The sequence below is a fragment of the Cajanus cajan genome, chromosome 9 (genome assembly GCF_000230855.2).
Source record: "Cajanus cajan strain Asha chromosome 9, NIPB_CcT2T_4, whole genome shotgun sequence".
Lineage (NCBI taxonomy): Eukaryota > Viridiplantae > Streptophyta > Magnoliopsida > Fabales > Fabaceae > Cajanus > Cajanus cajan.
This window is the reverse complement of record NC_138525.1, coordinates 47,551,349-47,573,814: the sequence shown is the minus strand read 5'-3', so window position 1 is coordinate 47,573,814 and position 22,466 is coordinate 47,551,349. Positions and strand designations below refer to the sequence as shown.

General features: G+C 37.1%; 1 protein-coding gene across 1 annotated transcript; it reads right to left on the bottom strand.

The window, feature by feature from the left end:
* Window positions 1-815: 815 nt before the first annotated feature.
* Window positions 816-1,481, bottom strand: LOC145952122 (uncharacterized). The gene has a single exon (XM_083064349.1). The coding sequence runs from the start codon at window positions 1,479-1,481 to the stop codon at window positions 816-818; it is 666 nt and encodes a 221-aa protein (XP_082920475.1).
* Between the last annotated feature and the right edge of the window lie 20,985 nt (window positions 1,482-22,466).

Genomic DNA, 22,466 nt, shown 5'->3' with positions numbered 1-22,466 from the left:
CGATCCCTTCAACTGACTTGGATTTAATGAGCTTTTTCAATGAAGATGACGAGGATATCAATAGTATTTTCGACGTTCTCGACAACTGGACGAGTGGTCCATCTGGGTCGGAAAAGGAGAAAGAGAAAATTGGAAGCAACTCCATCTTTCCAACCTGTGCTCGAGTCTTTTAGATCGAAGGCCTATGTAGATGACCTGGATCAAGCCCTCCTAGACCCAGCCTTTAAAGTCGAAGTTGAGCAGATGGTCGAAGACTTGCTTGCCTTCTCTGACCTTCCTCCTGCAATCCATATCGAGCTACAAGAGTTTACTCAGTCTTTTACTCTTGCCTCAGATCTTCGATCGAAGTGGTCTACCATTTTCTAGGAAGTGGCTCAGATTGAAGTTGAAAGCGAGGGAGATCGTGCTAAACTCGAAAAGCTCCACGAAGATCTAATCTCCGTTCGGAAAGCTACTGAGGAGATGATCCCTGTTTTAAAGAAGTTACAACAGGAAGAAGTAGATTGCACAGCGTCCATTGAAGCCTTGCAGCATGAGTTGAATACTCTTCGCTCGAAACAGGCTACTTTGAAGACTCAAAGTCAAGACGTTTTGCAACGTTAGAAGAACTTAAAAGAAGAAGGCAAGGTTATCTCTTCGAGACTGGCCAAAACTTTGGAGCACAAGAAACATCTGGAGAGTCAATGTGTTGCTCGAAGGCAAAGCTTGGATGAGGCTTATAAGGCTTTTAAAGATTTCAAGTCCAAGTTTTGTAATAATTAGATTTTTCAATCTTGATTTTTTCAATTTCTCTTTGGCTTGTAATGAACAACTATTTAACATTCTGCTCTCTCATGAAAGTGTTTCAAATATTTTCCATTTATAACTTTGTTCACATTTGAATCGATTTCTTTAATCACGTATGAGTTTTTCGAATATACTTGCTCGATTATAAAGGGGCCTTCCCAATTAGGAGACCACTTTCCAAAGTGTAGAGATTTTTGATCCATGGGAAGAATCACTTTTAACACCAAGTCATCAACTCGAAAACTACGTGCTTTGACTCTCTTATTGTATGATTTCTCGACTCTTTCCTTTAGTTGAACAAGGTTTTGCAATGCAATCAATCTTTCTTCCTCTAAAGAAACCAATTTATCATACATTAAATTCCAATAATCCTCCATAGGTAACTCATTTTGTTTCTGTATATGAATTGATTGCAAATTAATATCTATAGGAAGAATAGCCTCGTGCCCATACACCAGTTTATATGGAGTAGTCTTCGTGGCATCTCTAGGTGAATTTCTATAAGCCCATAATACTTGAATAAGAGTTTCATGCCAATTTCGAGGCTTGCTCGAGATATGTTTCTTGATCAAGCCAATCACCACTTTATTAGCGGCTTCTACTTGACCATTTGCTTGTGCATAATATGGTGTTGAAGTTATTAACTTAATTCCTCTTGATTGAGCATATTGAGCAAATTTTCGACCTATAAACATTGTGCCTTGATCTGTGGTGATTGTTTAAGGAATCCCAAACCTTGTTATAATATGATCTTCGACAAAATCAATTATGTCCTTTTGCTCGACTTCCTTTAAAGGAATAGCTTCAACCCATTTTGTGAAATAATCTATGGCAACCAAGATATATTTATGATTTTTCGAGGAGGCTGGATGTATTTGTCCTATAATATCAATTTCCCAACCTCGAAATGGCCAAGGCTTAATAATCAAATGCAGTTCACTTGCAGGTACCTTTTGTATTGGTCCATGTTTTTGACACTCCTCGCAACTTTTTGCAAATTCGATACAATCTTTAATCATGGTTGGCCAATAAAAACCTTTTCTCGACAAGATCCATTTCATTTTTTCACCTGCCTTGATGTGCTCCACAGATGCCTTCATGTATTTATGCCATAGCTATATAACTTTCATGACTCCCGAGACATTTGAACAAAACTCCATCGAAACCTCTTCTGTATAATTCGCTATTTAACAAGACATAATTGAGGGCTTGGAGTTTAATTTTTCTTTCGATTTTCAAATTGGGATTTTGCAAGTATTCGACCAATTCTTTTCTCCAATCTTGTTGACTCGATGAACTGACACTTAGACTCCTTAAATGACATATCAATTCATTTTCGGTATGAATTAGAGAATCGAGACATTCCTTACTTACTTTATACCCTGATGCCACCTGATCCGATTCATTTGCGATGGTATTCGAGTCTCGAGGAATATGTTGTAACTCAACTTCATCAAACGCATTAAGTAACTGCACAGCTCGAGTTTTGAATTCAATTAATTTTTCGTTTAAACACTTATACTCTTGAGTTAATTGTTTGATGACTAGTTGTGAATCACCTCGAATTGATACGTTCCTAGCACCTAACTCTTTGAGAATTTCGAGTCCCGTTATTAGTGCCTGGTACTCAGTTTCATTATTCGAGTATCCTTTGTTTGTTTTTAATGATAACTTAGTCGGGAATCCTTCTGGAGAAATGATTAAAAGACCTATCCTAGTGCCTAATTCGTGTTTCGAGCCATCGAAAAATAATTGCCAGGACTTGGTGGTTAAGAAAGTAACTTCTTCAGTTTCTTTCGAGTGATCTGCAAGAAAGTTTGCAATTATTTGTCCCTTAGTTGCTTTTAACGGCTCGAAAGTTAACGAGTACTCAGTTAACGCAAGTGCCCATTTGTCAACTCGAGAATGTAAAACAGGTTTACACAACATATACTTAATCACATTACTTCGACAAAATATTACAACATCACAAGGCCTAAGATAATACTTCAACTTTGTACAAGCAACATAAAGACTTAAACATAATTTCTCTAAAGGAGTATATCTAATTTCTGCCCCTACTAACATTCGACTTAAATAATAGATGACTCTTTCGATGCCATTATTATCATCTTGTGCCAGCATGCCCGCAATAGTCGAATCGCTAGCTAAAATATACAACTTCAGTTGCTTTCCTTTAGAGAGTGGTGCAAGCACTGGAGGATGAGCCAAATAATCTTTGATTTCCTCGAACGCTTTCTGGTGCTCTTCATTCCATCGAAATTCTTGCTCCCTAGGAGAGATTGAAGTTCTTTCTTATTCGATGGAGGTTTAGTCTCCATGATAGCTTTGGTCTTGTTTCGATTCACTTCGATCCCTTTCTGGTGTATGAAAAACCCCAGAAATTCTCCCGCAATTAAATCATGGAATATCAAATTCATTGCCCTTTGATAAGTTGCACCTGCGTTTTTTAATCCAAATGGCATCATCACCCATTCATAGACACCTAACGCACCTGCAGCAGCATCTATCATAGTTTCAACAATGGGCATAGGATACTCGTACTTTGGGGTTGCTGTGTTGAGATCTCAAAAATCAATGCATACTCTGAGTTTCCCATTCTTTTTTATGACAGACACGATATTCGAGATCCACTCAGCATACCTTGAAGTTCTAATGAACTTTGCTTTCAGTAATCTTTCGATTTCTTCCTTGATTTTTTCGATTACTTCAGGAGCGAACCTTCGAGGGCTTTACTTGACAGGTTTCTTCCCAGGGATCATAGGTAGCCTATGTTCTACCAATTCTCGATCCAACCCTGGCATTTCATCATAATCCCATGCAAAGCAGTCTTTGTATTCATGCAAAACTCGAATTAATTCCTCCTTCAATTCCCCTTGCAAGAATTTGCTAACATAAGTGACTTTCCTGTTTTCGACAGTTCCCAGATTAATTTCTTCAAGTGGGTCTTGGGATTCTAGCTTATGTTCTTCATTGGTTGCTCTTTCGAATCCCAAAGGCGAATCATCAAAAATACAGTGTAATTTCAACTCCAATTCTTGCTCTTTGTCTTCTTTTGAATTTTCAACTTTTCGATCTACTTGTCCTTCTATTTTTTGATTTTCTTTTTTGCTCGAGACTCCTAGATCTCTTTGATTTTTTGTTTTTTGTTTCTCTTCGGCCACAGTGGCCGTGTTTTTCTCATCATCCTGGACTTTATTTATATGGACCTCCCTGTCCTGTCTTTCTTCGGCCATGTTGGCCGTTTGATCGGCCACGTAGGCCGATATTTGAGCTAAGAAGCTCGAATAAGGATCTCCATCCTTCATTCCTCAATTGGAGCCGAATCTTTTTCGGCTCGAATTATAAAACCTTTCTTCACATCCCAACAGAAAGTTTTCTTAATTCCTTCTTCCTCATCCATCACTCCAGAGTTGTAGGCATCGAAAGGCTTGGTCTTTGCAAATGCTGTTAATTGTTGATCAGCAAAATACATACCAACTTCATACGTTTTCTGGTCAGCCTCGAGAACCTCTAACCCTTCATCATCGTTCCAGAAGAAAATATTTTGGTGCACCTTAGAAGGGACAGCTCCTACCCCATGGATCCATTCTCGACCTAGCAGGACGTTGAAATTCGCCTTGGATGGCGTTACGATAAACATGGTAGTCCTCTTCACACTTCCAATCTGCACATCAAGCAGAATCATGCCTTCAGGGTTGTTTACGGTGGAATTAACCATCAAATCCTGGGTTCTTTTTATTTAGACTAGCATACGAACGTATTTCAATTTAGGTGCTTTACTGTGTTATCGTGTTACCGAGAATGGAGAGTAGGATGAAAAAGTCTTAGCAACTACTTGTTTCGAAATGTTCTTCGATTAAAACAAACAAGCAATGTTCCCACATGCAAATAACAATATGAATAGAATGAACAATGTATACATTCGCAATACAAATCATGTTCAAATTACATAATGTTCAAGCATTACAAGATTAAAGTCTATAACTACGTAATTAAAGGGAGAGAAGAGAAAAGAAAGACTACACTAATCCTACTCCTAAAAAGAGAAAAGACAAGTGGCCGAGAAGTAATCATACCCAAAGATGATTCCTTGCATGGAAGCCATATGTGCAGGCAGAGAATGCTTCAGAATTTGGTTAGAGTATGAGTTTTCCGACCTTTGTTAAGGTGCGTAGTACTTGTATTTATAGAATTAATTAGGGGCAGTTAATTTCGTGCACGTACATCATTAGGGGATAACCGCTGCCCATTATGCTCACCACGTGGTTTTAACTTGTAACTTCTCACAACCGCTTATCTCACGTAAATTAACTTCTCGACCCAGTCGTTAACTCTCCTTGTATGACTGTAAGTACTTTGCACTATGTTACTACTTTTCGAGCACATCGAATGTCCCATTTCAAATAATTACCCATTTGTTCATTGGTAGACGCGTGCCTTTATAATCTCTTTCGAGGAATCTTGCAAATATTTCGACTCGTTCGTCTTCGAGTTGCCCCAACAAATGCCCCCCTAGGAATTCGATCTTGAAGTGTATGCTAATCGGAGAGATTCGAATTCCTATAAAGACTTGCTTTGATTACTTACTTGTCAATCGAAGTACACATCTTTCGATGATACCCTATTCTAACCTGTACTTGAGTTTGCATTTACTGTACCTGACTGTTGAAGCGACATTGATGGAAAATACGGCGCGTGTGTCCGTTCTTTTTCTATTATTTTTTAACTTGTATCGAACAATTAACATTCCATCCTCTGGTGAAAGCATTTTAAGTATTTTCCATTTATTACTTTGCTTGCACTCGAATTTAACTCCCTAATCACATATGCATTACTTGAATATACTTGTTCGACTACGAAAGGACCTTCCCAATTATATGACCACTTCCCTAAATATCGAGATTCCTGATCCATGGGAAGAATCACTTTTAACACTAAGTCCCCAACTCGAAATTGCTGTGTTTTAACCCTTTTGTTGTATGATTTCTCGATTCTTCCCTTTTGTTGAACAATATTTTGCAACGCAATTAACCTTTCCTCTTCTAAAGAAATCAACTCATCATACATTAAATTCCAATAATCATCAATAGGTAATTCATTTTGTTTTTGTATGTGAATTGATTGTAAATTAATATCGATAGGAAGGATGGCCTCATGTCCATAAACTAACTTATACGGAGTAGTTTTCGTGGCATCTCGAGGTGAATTTCTATAAGCCCATAGTATTTGGACAAGAGTATCATGCCAGTTTCGAGGCCTGTTCGAGATATGTTTCTTGATTAAGCCAATCACTACTTTATTAGCAGCTTCCACTTGACCATTTGCTTGTGCATAATATGGTGTTGAAGTTATTAACTTAATCCCTCTCGATTGGGCATATTGAGCAAATTTTCGACCTGTAAATACTGTACCTTGATCTGTAGTGATTGTTTGGGGGATCCCAAACCTTGTGATAATATGATCTTCCACAAAATAAATTATATCTTTTTGCTCAAATTCTTTTAAAGGAATAGCCTCTACCCATTTTGTGAAGTAGTCTATGGCGACTAGTATATACTTGTGGTTCTTCGAGGAAGGTGGGTGTATTTGGCCAATCAAATCCATTGCCCACCCTCGAAATGGCCAAGGCTTGATAATCGAGTGCAACTCACTGGCCGGCACTCTTTGTATCGGTCCATGTTTCTGACACTCTTCACAACTTCTTGCGAATTCGATACAGTCCTTGATCATAGTTGGCCAATACAAACCTTTTCTTGATAATGCCCACTTCATTTTCTTTCCAGCTTGATGTGCTCCACAAATACCTTCATGTATCTCCGCCATTGCTATGTAGCTCTCATCTTTCCCCAAACATTTGAATAAAACTCCGTCGAAACCCTTTTTATACAATTCATTATTCAGTAAAAGATAACTAAGGGCTTGGAGTTTAATCTTCCTTTCTACCTTTAGGTTGGGATTTCGCAAGTATTCGATCAATTCGCTTCTCCAATCTAGCTGACTTACTGAACTAACATTCATAATTTCTCGGTGCTCCACCAATTCATTTTCTGTGTGGATTAAATACTCGAGACATTCTTCACTTACTTTATACCCTGAGGCTGTTTGAGCCAACCTATTTGCAATGATATTTGAGCCTCGAGGAATATGTTGTAATTCGACTTCATCAAAAGTGTTAAGTAATTGCACGACTCGAGCCTTTAATTCAATTAACCTCTCATTTAAGTACTTATATTCTTGTGTTAATTGTTTGACAACTAATTGTGAATCCCCTCGAATCAATACATTTCGAGCACCCAACTCCATTAATATTTCGAGTCCAGCTATCAACGCTTGATACTCAGTTTCGTTGTTCGAATACTTTTTGTTCATTTTAAGTGACACTTTTGTCGGCAATCCCTGAGGGTTTAGGATTAAAAGACCTATTCCAGCGCCTGACTCATGTTTCGATCCGTCAAAATATAATTGCCATGGTTTCGTGGTTAAGTATAAAATCTCTTTTGACTCATTCGAGTGATCAGCGAGAAAATCTGCGAGTACTTGACCTTTAACTGCTTTTAGTGGTTCAAAAGTAAGTGAATATTCAGTTAATGCAAGTGCCCATTTACCAACTCGAGAATGTAAAATAGGTTTACACAACATATACTTAATCACATTACTTCGACAAAATATTACAACATCACGAGTCCTAATGTAATACTTCAACTTTGTACAAGCAACATATAAACTTAAACACAATTTCTCTAAAGGAGAATATCTAATTTCTGCTCCTACTAACATTCGACTTAGATAATAGATGACTCTCTCGATGCCATTTTCATCTTCTTGCGCCAGCATGCCCGTAATAGTCGAATCACTAGTTGAAATGTACAACTTCAGTTGCTTCCCTTCAGAGATTGGTGCGAGTACTGGAGGATGAGCCAAGTACTCTTTGATGTTATCGAATGCTTTCTAGTGATCTTTATCCCATCGAAATTCTTGTTCCTTTTTTAAACGTAAAAGAGGAGAAAATATTTTAGTTTTACCAGACAAGTTCGATATGAATGATGGAGTTTAGGTTGAAGCAATGGAGTGATTCTTGCTTCTTGTGAACTTCTCCGAATTTGAAGACCTTTTCCTTGAGCTTGCCTAAATTCAAATGGAGGAAGAAGATGAATGGAATGATAGGAGAGTCCCTAAGCTAAGGATGGAAGCATCCAAGCTAAAGATCCAAAGGAAAGCTCATTTTCAAGCTTAGGAATGGAGGTTTTCCTAAGACTAGGTTTAGTGAGATTTCGGTGACTCTTGGGGAGAATATGGCTGAAGTAAAATTTAGAATTCTCATTCATTCAAAAGTGTTTACAATAGTGAAGGAGTCAAGCATTTAAAGCCACGGATCATAGGAGTCTTTGGAGCCATCACATGTGCACTCAAAAGTGGCGCCAATTTGAATTCAAATTTGAATTTGAATTCAAATTGGACGTCCACTTATCCTAACCCATGTGCAGCCCTTCCTTCTAGATTCTTAATTGCATTTAGAGGTAATTTAGGGTTCATTTGAGTGTACACATGTGCAGCCACCTTTGGCACAAAACATGTGACTCAAATGAAACTCTAATTACTCCTAAATGTAATTAACATTCTATGATTCATGCTTTATTACTTAATCCTTCTAAATTCCTATTCTAATGGCCTAAATACAATGGCCAAGCAAATACAATGGAAAGGAAAAATTACAAGAATGAAAATGAGCCCAATATTGGGTACCAAAAGCCCAAAGGCCCATGAAGCCCAAAACTAGGCCCAATAAGCCTATATCCTAAAATGCTATCCTAAATGGTCCAAAATACAAGACCTAAAATATAGGAATCCTATACTAACATGATATATGCAAGACATAAGAAAATAGCTAAAACAAGATATGGCCCATGAGAAGTTCAACTTGGGCCTTCCAAGCCCATCGGGCCCATTGGACCTCGACTGGCCCAAATCTTCATATCTAGCCCATTCCTCTTGGCTCTTTCAATGTGTCACCCCTTACTTTCCTAGGCATGATTCCATCAATGAATCTTCGCAAAAAGTTCACTTTACCTAGGAGAGATTGAAGTTCCTTTTTGTTCGATGGAGGTTTAGTCTCCATAATAGCCTTCGTTTTGTTTCGATCCACTTCAATTCCTTTCTGGTGTATGACAAACCCCAGAAACTCTCCTGCTGTAACACCAAAAGCACATTTTAGTGGATTCATTTTCAAACCATGTTTTCTCATTCTCTCGAAAGATAATTTTAAATGACTTAGATGATCCTCTTTTCGTTTCGACCCAACAATTATGTCATCAATATATACTTGTACAAACTTACCAATTAGATCATGAAATATTAAATTCATTACCCTCTGATAAGTAGCACCAGCATTTTTTAATCCAAATGGCATCATCACCCATTCATAGACGCCTAAGGCACCTGGACATCGAAAAGCAGTTTTCGACACATCGTTAGCTGCAATATAAATTTGGTTATACCCAGAATAACCATCAAGCAAACTCATAATTTCATTACCTGCAGCTGCGTCTATCATGTTTTCAGCAATAGGCATAGGATATTCATCCTTGGGCGTTGCTTTGTTGAGATCTCGAAAATCAATGCAGACTCTGAGTTTTCCATTCTTTTTAATCACAGGCACAATATTCGAGACTCACTCAACATATCTTGAAGTTCTAATAAACTTCGCTTTTAGCAGTCTTTCAATTTCTTCCTTAATTTTCTCTACTACTTCAGGGGCAAATCTTCGGGGATTTTTCTTAACAGGTCTCTTTCCAGGAACTGTGGGTAACCTATGTTCCACCAATTCTCGATCTAATCCTGGCATTTCCTCGTAATCCCATGCGAAGCAATCTTTATACTCATGTAAAACTCGAAGCAATTCCTCCTTTAGGTTTCCTTGCAAGAACTTGCTCACGTAGGTTACTCTTCTAGCCTCACCCATTCCTAAGTTTACCTCCTCGAGTGGATCCTGAGATTCTAACTTATATTCCTCTTTCTCCGTTCTTTCGAATCCCAATGGTGAGTCGTCGAAGATACAATCCAACTTGGGATCTAGCTCTTGCTCTTGGTTTTCTGTTGTTTTTTCGACCGCGTGGCTTTTTCCGTTTCCTCGATCTTCTTTTTTGCTCGAGACATCTTGGTCTCTTTGATTTCCTGTTTTTTGGTTTTCTTTTTCGTTGGAAACTCCCTGGTCTCCTTGATTTTCTATTTTTTGTTTTTCATCGGCCCATGTGGCCGTACTGTTTTTATCAACTTCCTTCAAAAATGCTTTTTTACTTTGAACTTCTTCAGCCATATTGGCCGTTCGATCGGCTACGTAAGCCGATATTTGAGCTAAAAAGCTCGAGTAAGGATCTTTATCCTTCATTCTTCAAGTGGAGCCGAATCCTTCTCGGCTCGAATCACAAAACCTCTCCTTACATCCCAGCAAAACGTCTTCTTGATGCCTTCTTCTTCATCCATCATTCTAGAATTGTAAGCATCGAAAGGTTTAGTTTTCGCAAACGCTGTAAGTTGTTGGTCAGCGAAATACATCCCAACTTCATAGGTTTTCTGATCAGCTTCAAGCATCTCTAACCCTTCATCATCATTCCAAAAAAAAATCTTTTGGTGTACAGTGGATGGAACAGCTCCTACTCCATGAATCCATTCTCGACCTAGCAGGACGTTAAAGTTTGCCTTAGATGGCGTTACTATGAACATTGTAGTCCTCCTCACACTTCCAATTTGTACGTCGAGCAGAATCATACCTTCAGGCTGAGAAGACTTTCCGGCATAATCCGAAATCATTATGTTGTGAGGTTTTAAATCTGCTAAGGACTTTCCAAACCTCTTCAGCATTGTCTTGGGTAGGATGTTCACAGCTGCCCCTCCATCAACAAGAACCTTATTTACCTCTTGCCCCTCAATCAACAATGTCAGCAATAAAGGCTTGAGGTGTCCTTTCATTTCCTCAGTAGGAGAATCGAATACAGCAGTGTTAAACTTGGGAATAACCCTTGATATTTGGCTAACCCATACGATTTTCGACTCATAATTGGGGTCCTCGAAGAAGTCCTCTCGATGGATATCTTCTTGTTCATTCACAGCTTCCATGTGATAGACTATGGCCAAGGCCAAGGAATCCAAGAGGTGATATCATAAAAGAACCAAGAGGAATGGGATGATCTTCAAGACCTTTTCATATGTTTTGTACATAGTTTCTTTTGTATAGGTTATTTTTGCCTTTGTATTTGTAAGGCACTGTATTTCCCTTTTTAGTAGCTATTGTATATTGATTCTAGGGTAGGTTACTTGGACACTTTGATTCCATTTAACCTAACCTAGAAATACATTCTTTTCTTAGTTTTCTAGTAGGAGTGGCATTAGCAAATTAGAGAGTGTCCTTAGTAAGCTAGAGAGTGCTCCTAGCAATTTAGCCAAAGGTGGTCCTAGGCTAAATTTTTCATATTGGACTCATTTTACTCCTAATTTTTCATAGATTTGATTTAGCTAGGTTCCATTTCCATTGAATGAACCTAACTAATCCAAATTAACCATTTTCAAATCAAAAGGAGTAAATTAATTCCAAGAAGCCACCCACCTTAGAAGTGTGTTCACACTTGTGTTCACACTTGTGTGAACACTTGTGTTCACACTTGGACGAAATTCATGGAGTTTCTTAAGCTTGGAAGCTTGAAGCACAAGCTTCTCCTTGGCTAGCTTACCAAGCAAGCCAAGTGAGAAGCTTGCTCTCCAAGCCTCTTGACCTTGGACGGTTTATCTAGACTCAACCATGGTTCCTAGTGAACCATGGTCAAGACTAGCTTGCTCTCTAAGTTTCCTACTCCTATAAACTTGTAATTCTTTGATTGTAAAACACTTTTGAACAATTTGAGAAATGAAATCTGAATTTTCTCTCTAAATCAAGAGTCACAAAAACCGAAGAGAACTTTCTCTCCTAAGTTCTCTCCAAAGGTGCTTCAACCTTACCTTGGTTCCTTAAGCTTCTACCTCAAGCTAAGGAGTAACCGAGCCACTTCAAGGCTTCTTCTCCATTGAAGAACACTTCAAGGAGCTTCAAAGAGTCATTGGAGTCTTAACCTCAATAGCATTCACGGTCCTAAGCATGGAGCAAGTGAAGGAATCTTCAATCTCCTCACCTAGTTCCATCACCATGGCTCCAGCATACTCAATTGGTAAGATCAAAACTATCCCACAAATGTCCTCTAAAGAGTCCTCGAAGCCACTCTCGAAGCAATCAGTGATCATGTCCTCCTCGTCATCTTCAACGAACTTTTGAGATGACTCTCCTCTCTGGGGAACAGGGATCGAAAAACGATTTCCTTTTACTCCTTCAAAAGTAGCTTTCTGCATCCTTTGCTTTCTTCTCCACTGAGTTTTACTCAAATTGTTGAAAGGTTGTCGAAAGCCACGACCATAACTTCCCGTTGGGAATTTCCCTAGATTTCCTTGCACTGGGTTCCGTGGATAAGCCATCACTTGTTTCCCTCGACCTATTCCTCCGACCATAGGTCTTGGCGGTGCATTCCATTTGCCAATAGGCACATTAGCATTTGGAACAAAAGTGTTACCAAACCTCGATGAATTATACATCTCCATCTTTCCTACTGGAGCGTTATATTGAGGCATGTGAACCTGCCTCATAGTTAACCCAGCATTCAACCCGACGTTGGGCTTAGGCTTTTGTCGAAGGTTTTCAGCCTTATAATTCATCATCATATCTGACTCCTCAAAAGCCTTAGCAGCAGCCCTATCAAATACAGCACTACATCGAGGGCATAACATCACTTCTCTATCAGCTTCTTTCTTTTTCGACAAGAAATCAACTAAGCTATCCCCCTCTTTAGGATAAATGGGCTCCTGCTCCTTAGCAAAATCTTCCATTAGTTCCTCGAGCTTCTCATCAGAAATGGGCTCAATATTGTCATCCTCTTCGACAGTGACATCCACCATATTGATCCTTCCTATCGAGACTGGCTCGACATATCCAGTATGAGCAGCAAATGGGTCTGTGTCCACTTTCATATCTTTCTCCTGAAAAGCAAGGCGACCATCAGTAATCGCCTTTTCGATAAAATTCCTGAAACGCACACAATTGTTAGTCCAATGACCATACATATTATGATATTTACAAAATTTCTTTCCTTTTCTTTGCTCGAATGGGGGAATTTTATGATTTTCTGGGAGTACGATTTGTTTATCTCTTAATAAAATATCAAATATTTTTTCCGCTTTGGTTACATCAAAACTATACTTCTTACTCGAATTACCTTCTACATTATCTCCTGGTTTTAACATTTGACACTGATATGTAGGGCCAGGGCGTAGTTCTGCTAAGTTGATCTCAAACTCCTCACTCGAGATTTCACAATTAGAATCTTCCCCAAGATCTGAATTTTCTAAATACGCTACCTTCTCCTTTCGAACAAATTTGTCAAATTTTCTCAACCTTTCTTTTTCTAGTTTAATTTGTTCGATCCTTCTCACTTTTTCAGCCAGTTGGGCCATATCCCTCAACTGTTCGTTTACTAACTTCTTGCGTATCGAGAAATCTAACCCTGTCGCCGCAATCCTAACTAATTCATGTTCAGGTATATTGGTGTAACATCGAGATTTTAATTGCCTGAATCTATTCAAATAGTCATCCAAAGTTTCATTATCTTGTCTTTTGATATTCATCAGATCGACTATACTAACTTTTGTTTCCTCTCTAAAGAAGTGTTCATGGAAACTACCCTCTAACTGTACCCATGTGTGTATCGAATTAGGAGGTAAGGTAGTAAACCATGTAAAAGCATGTTTAGTCAATGAACTAGGGAAATATTTCATTTTTAAATATTCGTTATTTGCTAAATCCCCACATTCGACTCCATACCTAGCTATGTGTTCGACTGTTGACTCAGTCAATTCTCCTGCAAATTTCGAGAACTTGGGTACTTTTACTCCTCGGGGTAGTTCTGCTTGGGTAATATAATCAGGAAAAGCTGACACGAAATATGGGCGTTCGTTTCGACCTACATCGAATCCATGCCTATTTAATATTCTTTCCACCATCTGGTCTAAATGATCATTGGGATTCCCATTAGGTCGAATTACATTCTGAAAATTTCCATGCCCCCCAAGGTTTTCTCTGTCATTCAAGTTCGCACTCATGGCTCTCGAAGGTGTTCCCTCACCTAGTTTATCCCCTATTTTGTTTATCAATTCATACAGGGGAGTCATAATGTTATGCATTTGAGTTGACAACAAATTGACCATGTCATGATTACTATGGTCCATTTGCTGTCTAAGAGCCATCATAGTCTGGTTACTAATTCCAATGGGTACGTAACTGCCTTGTCGAATTAACGAACCTTCCTGACTCGTTCCTATATGTTGATAGGGGTCTTGCATAACAAACCCCATGCCGTTTGGTCCAGGATTATATCCCTGTGGGGATATATGCATTTGGGGATTAGGCCCTATCAAGGGTACTGGCATATCAGCATGTATAGGTTGGGTACTTCGCCAATTAGGTGGCATACCCCAAGGATACTCCCTCGTGACATCTACCAGTTCCTGAGTTACATTATTTGGCCTTGCTGTGTTTTCGAGTAACACAGGAGGAGACCTTGCCCCCCCGGTCACATTAGTAGCACTATCAGGATTGGGGTTAGACTGTTCTACATTTGCATTATTATGGCTTGCATTCGGATTATTAGACGTAGACATAGTTCTCCCACTCCTTAATCTCATGCAATTCACACACCTAAACTAGTCCAATTATGTTCTGAATTAAACGAGTCCCACCAGGCGTGCCAATTTGTTTACGGTGGAATTAACCATCAAATCCTGGGTTCTTTTTATTTAGACTAGCATACGAACATATTTCAATTTAGGTGCTTTACTGTGTTATCGTGTTACCGAGAATGGAGAGTAGGATGAAAAAGTCTTAGCAACTACTTGTTTCGAAATGTTCTTCGATTAAAACAAACAAGCAATGTTCCCACATGCAAATAACAATATGAATAGAATGAACAATGTATACATTCGCAATACAAATCATGTTCAAATTACATAATGTTCAAGCATTACAAGATTAAAGTCTATAACTACGTAATTAAAGGGAGAGAAGAGAAAAGAAAGACTATACTAATCCTACTCCTAAAAAGAGAAAAGACAAGTGGCCGAGAAGTAATCATACACAAAGATGATTCCTTGCATGGAAGCCATATGTGCAGGCAGAGAATGCTTCAGAATTTGGTTAGAGTATGAGTTTTCCGACCTTTGTTAAGGTGCGTAGTACTTGTATTTATAGAATTAATTAGGGGCAGTTAATTTCGTGCACGTACATCATTAGGGGATAACCGCTGCCCATTATGCTCACCACGTGGTTTTAACTTGTAACTTCTCACAACCGCTTATCTCACGTAAATTAACTTCTCGACCCAGTCGTTAACTCTCCTTGTATGACTGTAAGTACTTTGCACTATGTTACTACTTTTCGAGCACATCGAATGTCCCATTTCAAACAATTATCCATTTGTTCATTGGTAGACGCGTGCCTTTATAATCTCTTTCGAGGAATCTTGCAAATATTTCGACTCGTTCGTCTTCGAGTTGCCCCAACAAGGGTGTGAAGATTTTCCTGCATAGTCCGAGATCAATATATTATGAGGCTTCAGATCAGCCATAGATTTCCCAAACCTCCTCAGCATTGTCTTGGGCAAGATATTCACAGTTGCGCCTCCGTCGACCAAAACCTTATTCACCTCTTGCCCCTCGATCATCAATGTTAGCAATAGAGGCTTAAGGTGTCCTTTCATTTCATCTGTAGGAGAGTCGAGCACGGTAGAGTTGAATTTGGTATATGAATTACATCTCTTATATACTTTTATTCAACCTTTTCATTACAATGTTAGACTAATCACTCAAAACTCTAAATTATTATGAACCTTTTAAAATTATTATTCATATTGTTATGGTGATTTAAAACTACCATTCGTTAATGAGATACGTTACCTAATCATTCTTACGAATAGAAAAACTTTCAATATTTGAAAATTTTATTATGATATATTCCTTAAGCTTTTATTTTAAACAATTTTTTTGTCCTTGGATATGTATAAGAGTTTACTTTTACTCTTTTGCAATTTATTTTTATTTATGATTTCTATAATGTTTAAACCTTTTTGGTTTAAACAGGATATGTGTTAGCATTTTGTAAAATCAAACTGTTGAGAAATCAAGTGTGAATATGATGTTCAGTTCGATCTCTTGGTAGTCATTATCATTAGTCGATCTGTTAACATTTTAATTCTCCCCTAGAATAAGGAAATATTTTTCTACGAAAAAATTAATCTTTGAATGAGCTGGCCAGTAGATGAATAGGATTAAAGGCCCTAGCTTGATTCCATTTTTAAAATATAATTATAGAAAATTAACATTGCTAAATTAATTAATTTTCTTCAAAATTAAACATGATATTTTTATATTTCATATTACTATTAATTTTCTTATGTGCAGTCAACTATTATCCAACTTCTTCCTATATGATTAAAAAAAAAAAAAACTTCTAACTATTGTACGGGGTACGTAACATACGTCATCTTCATTTCAGTCTATATGCATTTACTTTTTAATGGTTGCGAGTTAACGTTAACTCCTTTATCATTAATCTTGCCGAGAATCTCACCTAGTGTTTTCAATAACTTTCTTTAAATTTTATCATTAAATAAATTCTCTCTTTTATCATAGAAAAATTGTAGATGGAGATGATACTTCCAAGACTACTGAACAAAGAAATTAATTAACATGTTAAAACTTCTTAAATCAAGTATTACCATCCATTTAGTAATTAGTTGAAATTAAATAATATTCAATTTTACATTATATTTTATTTATCGATGATCACTAGATAATAAATTCCTTTTATTAAGGTATCAAATAAATTTCTTAAAAATATAAAATGTTTATGAAGAATAAAGCTACTAATTTAGTCTTTAAAAATATAAAATATTTGTAAAATTAATCCTTTTATTTCATTGGATTTAATCAATCTTACGGGCATAAAGACGAATATAATGGCCTTTTACATATTAAAAAAATAATTTATTAAAAATGCCCAAAAACTAATAGTAATACATAAATTTAAGAGACAAAACAATGGCAAAATTATTTGAAGAATTATTAGATTTACGTGCTAATCTTTAAAGATTATCATATTTTTCAGTCATTTTTTAATAACCTTATTCGACGTAAAATTAGAAATAAAAGACAGAAGTATTTAATAAAACGAGGTAATGTGACAAAGAGATAAAGATAAAATGTTTTTAGAAAGTATTATTTATAAGATAAGTGGGAATAGCATATATATAGGTCATCTTTAAATTAAAGATCAAATATCTTTTTTACTATAAAAATTAATCTTTAAACAACTGGCCAGTAATTTAATTAATCTGATCAAAACACCTACAATTAAAAATCAAAATTGTAATTTGTAAAGCATTTCGTTGTTAACATATTTTCCATAAAGCATTTAATAATACGCAAGGTGTGTCAAACATGTAATAAATAACCTTTGATTTTAGTTAGAGTAATGTTATTCATACACGCTTTTCCGCGAAACAAGAGAATAGATGGTGGAAAAGAAGACAGAAACGTGAAATAAAAATGTACGAGAAAATAATATTATTCTTGATACTACACGTACGGCATGCAATTCTTTCTTGAACTTCAAGCCACGATCCTAGCTGAATGACTCGATTTAAATCCCACTTGTGTTATAAATTTTTAATTTGGTATTTATACACAAATCAGTAGTGAACCTAAGACCTTCAGTCAGTAGAAACAGTATAAATTTTTTTAATATATATATATATATATATATATATATATATATATATGTGTATCAAGACATAAATATTACATAAAGAAAAAAACACAAAATTTAATTATACATATACATGTATTATCCTTATATATATAGTGAGGAAGTTTAAATGCATTCCTGAGATATACGTAGGTCTGCCACTACACAACACCTTATTATCAATCTTTATACTGATTATTGTTACTATTGGCCCTCTTTGCACATTTTTTATTAGGTCCTTGTACATATAAAATATTTTTAATTTAATCTTTACACGTGTATCACACTCTTAATTTAGTGTATATATAATTAAATAGCAACTAAATTAGTGTATATATAATTAAATACCAACTTAAGAATTCGTTAAGTGCACACCAAATTTATAATAAAAAGAACTAAATTAATAATGTATTATAGAGTTAACTGTCCCAAACTAATAATATTTTTTCATATTAAATCCAATTTAATAACATTTTCCATGTAAGATAAATTAAGAATACACAACACAGTTTAAATTATGTAATCAACCTAATATTATTCTTGATTTTACTACACGGCACGCAATTCTAATTATTTAATGAGTTTAAGGTATTGTTAGAGTAAAAACAAAATAGTAGTTAAAACCTTAAAAATAATATACTTTTAAATATAAAAAAAAAAATTGGAGGAAGGTCTCAGTTATAGCCTTTTAGGAATAAATATTCTTTTGAACCATTCCAAGTCATGAGTTATGACCATTTCAAAGTTAGGGTTCCATAAATATTCAACCTTTTACAATTTTTTTTTCTTACAAGATTATCCTATTATTATTTACGGCAATGGAATATAAATGAGCCGGTTCCATATATCTTCCCTACAAATACATGAGACAACAGCGAATCGGCCTAGAGTGAGTGGTAATAAACCATGATGTTTTTTTTTTTTGAAAATAGCAAAATTAATATATAACAGGTAGAAGGGGTACCTGAACCCATCTACAAAGTAAAGAGTTTACCAGGATTACAGAGAAATACTTCATACAATTGTATCTCTTCATGGTCAGAAACTGCTACCCTATCCACACCTATCGAAACAAATATACGACCCAGAGTTGCTACTCCATTGATAGAAAGAATATGCAAAGGATGGTTTGAGGGTAGATAGCCACCTCCAACTAAAAATGAGAATGTCTCTAACTATAATAGCTTGTTCAAAAATTTCACCGTCAAAGATACACTTATTCCTATACCTCCATAAGGTCCACATTGTAGCGAGCCACACAGTATGCCATGTTTCTGCCTCTGACTTGTTTTGAATTGGTGCTGGAAGGAAGGAAAAGTGATCGATAATCTACCTAGGGAGAGGTGTAGGACAATTTAACCAGGAGAGGCAGTGTTTCCAAACTCTATCAACCATCGGACATGTACAAAAAATGTGTGTTGAGGTTTCAATATCTACCTTGCAAAAGATACATCTAGAATCATGCTGACCAATTATATTTCTACGTGCCAAATTTTCCACAGTTGGGAGTCCTCGATTCACAAGCCTCCAAGCAAAGACTAGAACTTTAAGAGGGGCAGGGATGGACCATATTAACTTGAAGATATCATAATCTTCAATATTGACTAAGTCAGCTAATATGCTCTGATAAGCCGACTTAACAGAAAACAAACCTGAGGACTCTGCCACCCAACTCCAAGAGTCACACTAGGAGGAGTTGAAGAAATGACTATTAATTTGTCGCAAAAGTTGTTGTTCCAAAGGAATTTCCCACTCAAATCTATGTCTCCTCCATCTGAGGTGCCACACCCATTCTCCAATCATAACTGCCCCAATCTCTGCAATAGAAGCAAGTTGCTGATCAGATATAACGAACAATCTAGGGAACGCAACTGCAAGATTAGTAGGCCCCACCCACTTATCTAGCCAAAATCGAACTTTAGACCCCCACTCCAACTCTCCACTCAATCAACTTATCAAACCAATTATCCTCCTCAACTCCACCACACACCATTAAAAGATCCCTCCACCATATAGAATCCTTTTGAGAGGAGTCTTGAGCACACAGATTGTGGCCACCTCTGTACCTTGATTGTAGTACCTGAGCCCACATAGAGTTAGATTGGTGAAAGAGATTCCATCTCCATTTAGCCAATAGCGATGTATTGAAGATTTTGATATTTTTGACTCCCAATCCCCCTTTTCCCTTAGGTAGGGTCACCTTTTCCCAACTAATCCAACAAACCTTGTTATCTCCAACTCCACCCCACAGAAAGTGCCTTTGTAGGGAAACTATCTCTTTAGCCACCTGATTCGGTATTTTGAAGAAAGATAAATAATAAAGAGGGAGGGATGTAAGAACAGAATTCAGCAGACACACCCTACCTGCCATAGAAAGAACTTTATGCTTCCACATCGCAAGTTTCTTCTGAACTTTTGCGATAATTGGCCTCCAGGTAACCACATTCCTAGGATTTGCACCGATGGGGAGGCCTAAATAAGGAAACGGAAGAGATAGAAGTGTACAATTTAACAGATGTGCAAAATCCTCAACTAAGGCCTGATCCACATAAATAGAACCAAATTTACTCTTGAAAAAGTTAACCTTTAACCCTGAGACCACCTCAAAACATTTGATTAGACTTTTTATCAGGAATACGTTTTGCAAAGAAGCTTCTCCAAAGAACATTGTATCATCTGCATATTGAACTAAACTAACTTCAACTTGATTTTGTCCGACCTTCACACTATTAAATCTGTTATGCTTCTCTGCTTCCCGCATCAATCCTGACAACCCTTCTGCTACAATCGTGAAGAGGAAGGGGGCCAATGGATCACCTTGTCTCAGTCCCCTTCTCATTGGGAATTCATCAGTGGGACTACCATTAACTAGCACTGATAGAAAAGTTGTGTTGAGACACTCCCTAATCCATCCAATCCATTTATGATTAAAACCCAAACGCTGAAGCATGTATATTAGGTATTCCCATGAGACAGAGTCATATTCTTTCTCAAAATCAACCTTAAAGAATATGATAGGTTTTTTCATCCTCTTAGCCTCATCAATAACCTCATTAACAACCATCACACTATTTAACATATTCCTACCTTCAAGGAAGGCACTTTGTTTCTCATCAATAACACTCGGCAAAACTTGCTTGAGTCTATTAGCAAGAACTTTGGCTAAAATCTTGTACATACACCCAACCAAGGAAATGGGTCTATAATCCTCAAGCCTTTGCGGATCATTTTTCTTTGGTATTTGAGTAATGAAGGCAGAATTTGTGCCCCTCAGCAGTTTCCCATTGTGATGAAATTCCATAAGAAAGCGACATATGTCCCCTCTTAAAGTTTCCCAAAATTCCTTTAAAAATTTGAAATTCATACCATCAAGACCCGGACATTTATTACTTCCACAATTCCAAACTGCAGATCGAATCTCCTCTTCAGAAAATGGAGCAATGAGCATTTCATTCTGGTAGTGGGAAATTGATTTAAAATGTGTACCATCTAGTCTTGGTCTATTTTGGCATTGCTCTTGAAACCTATGAGAAAATAAATCTCTAACATGTCCCTTAACAACTGTAGGATCCTCTGACCAAGAGCCATCAATGAATAATCCTTTCAAGGCATTTTTCTTTCTCCTCCAGCTTACCATAAGATGAAAGAATTTGGTATTCAAATCCCCTTCCTTCAACCATTTCACTCTTGACTGTTGTGATAGAACTGACTCGTTTCTAATTGCGACTTTCCAAAACTCATTTTGTAAATCCACTCTCTTTTGGATCTCTTCCTCAGTCAACCCAAGATTTTCCTCCTTCTTATCTAGGTAGTTTAAATCGTTGACGATCCGTTGTTGTAAGGCCTGTGGATTCTCAAACGACTTTAGATTCCATTGTTTTAACTTTGACTTCAACACTCTCAACTTTTCCTTTAGAACATATGCACCCCACCCCTGAATTGAGATTCCCTCCCAAGAATCCACAACGAACTTCTTAAACGATGGGTCTTGAAACCAATGATCTAGGGTACGGAATGGTTTTGGTCCCCAATCCGAGTTACATACTTTCATCTTGACTGGACAGTGGTCAGAGATACACCTATTTAATACAGTTTGTATACTGCCAGGCCATATAAGAAACCATTCCCTAGAAACCAAGATTTTGTCCAACCTACTCTTAACCATACCATTTGGCTTATACCATGTGAATCGCTTACCAACAATAGAGATATCCTCGACTTCCGTATTAGAGATAAAATCATTGAAGTGTCTAATATCAGTTGGGTTATGGTTCTCATGCACAAAATTGACCCTTTCAGATTCCGCTCGAATACTATTAAAATCACCAGCTAGACACCAGAGAGATACAGAAATAGTACTCCTCTTACAAATTAGCTCCGCCCACAGTTCCCGTTTTAACGTTGATTGACATGGGGCATAAACATTAACAACCACAATTTGCGCACCATTATCTTTCCAGGTTCCCACAATACCTAGAAATCCCAAACTTTCAGACTGATTGACCAAATCAAACTTGTCTTTCCTCCAAGTAGTTAATAGACCACTTGCCATGTTAATGGCGGGAACCATCCTCCAGTCACATTCGTTGTCCCCCCACAATGAACAGCAAACCTCATTTGTTACCTCCTATTTTTTAGTTTCCTGCATGCACAAGATATGAATGTCTTCCTCGATTATGAGCTTTTTAATATACCTCTGCTTGATTTTCCCTCCCATCCCCCTTACATTAAGAGTCATCAACTTCATGATCTACCATCTATATTATCCACCCTTGACTCATCTATTATCCTATGCCTCTCCTGTTGG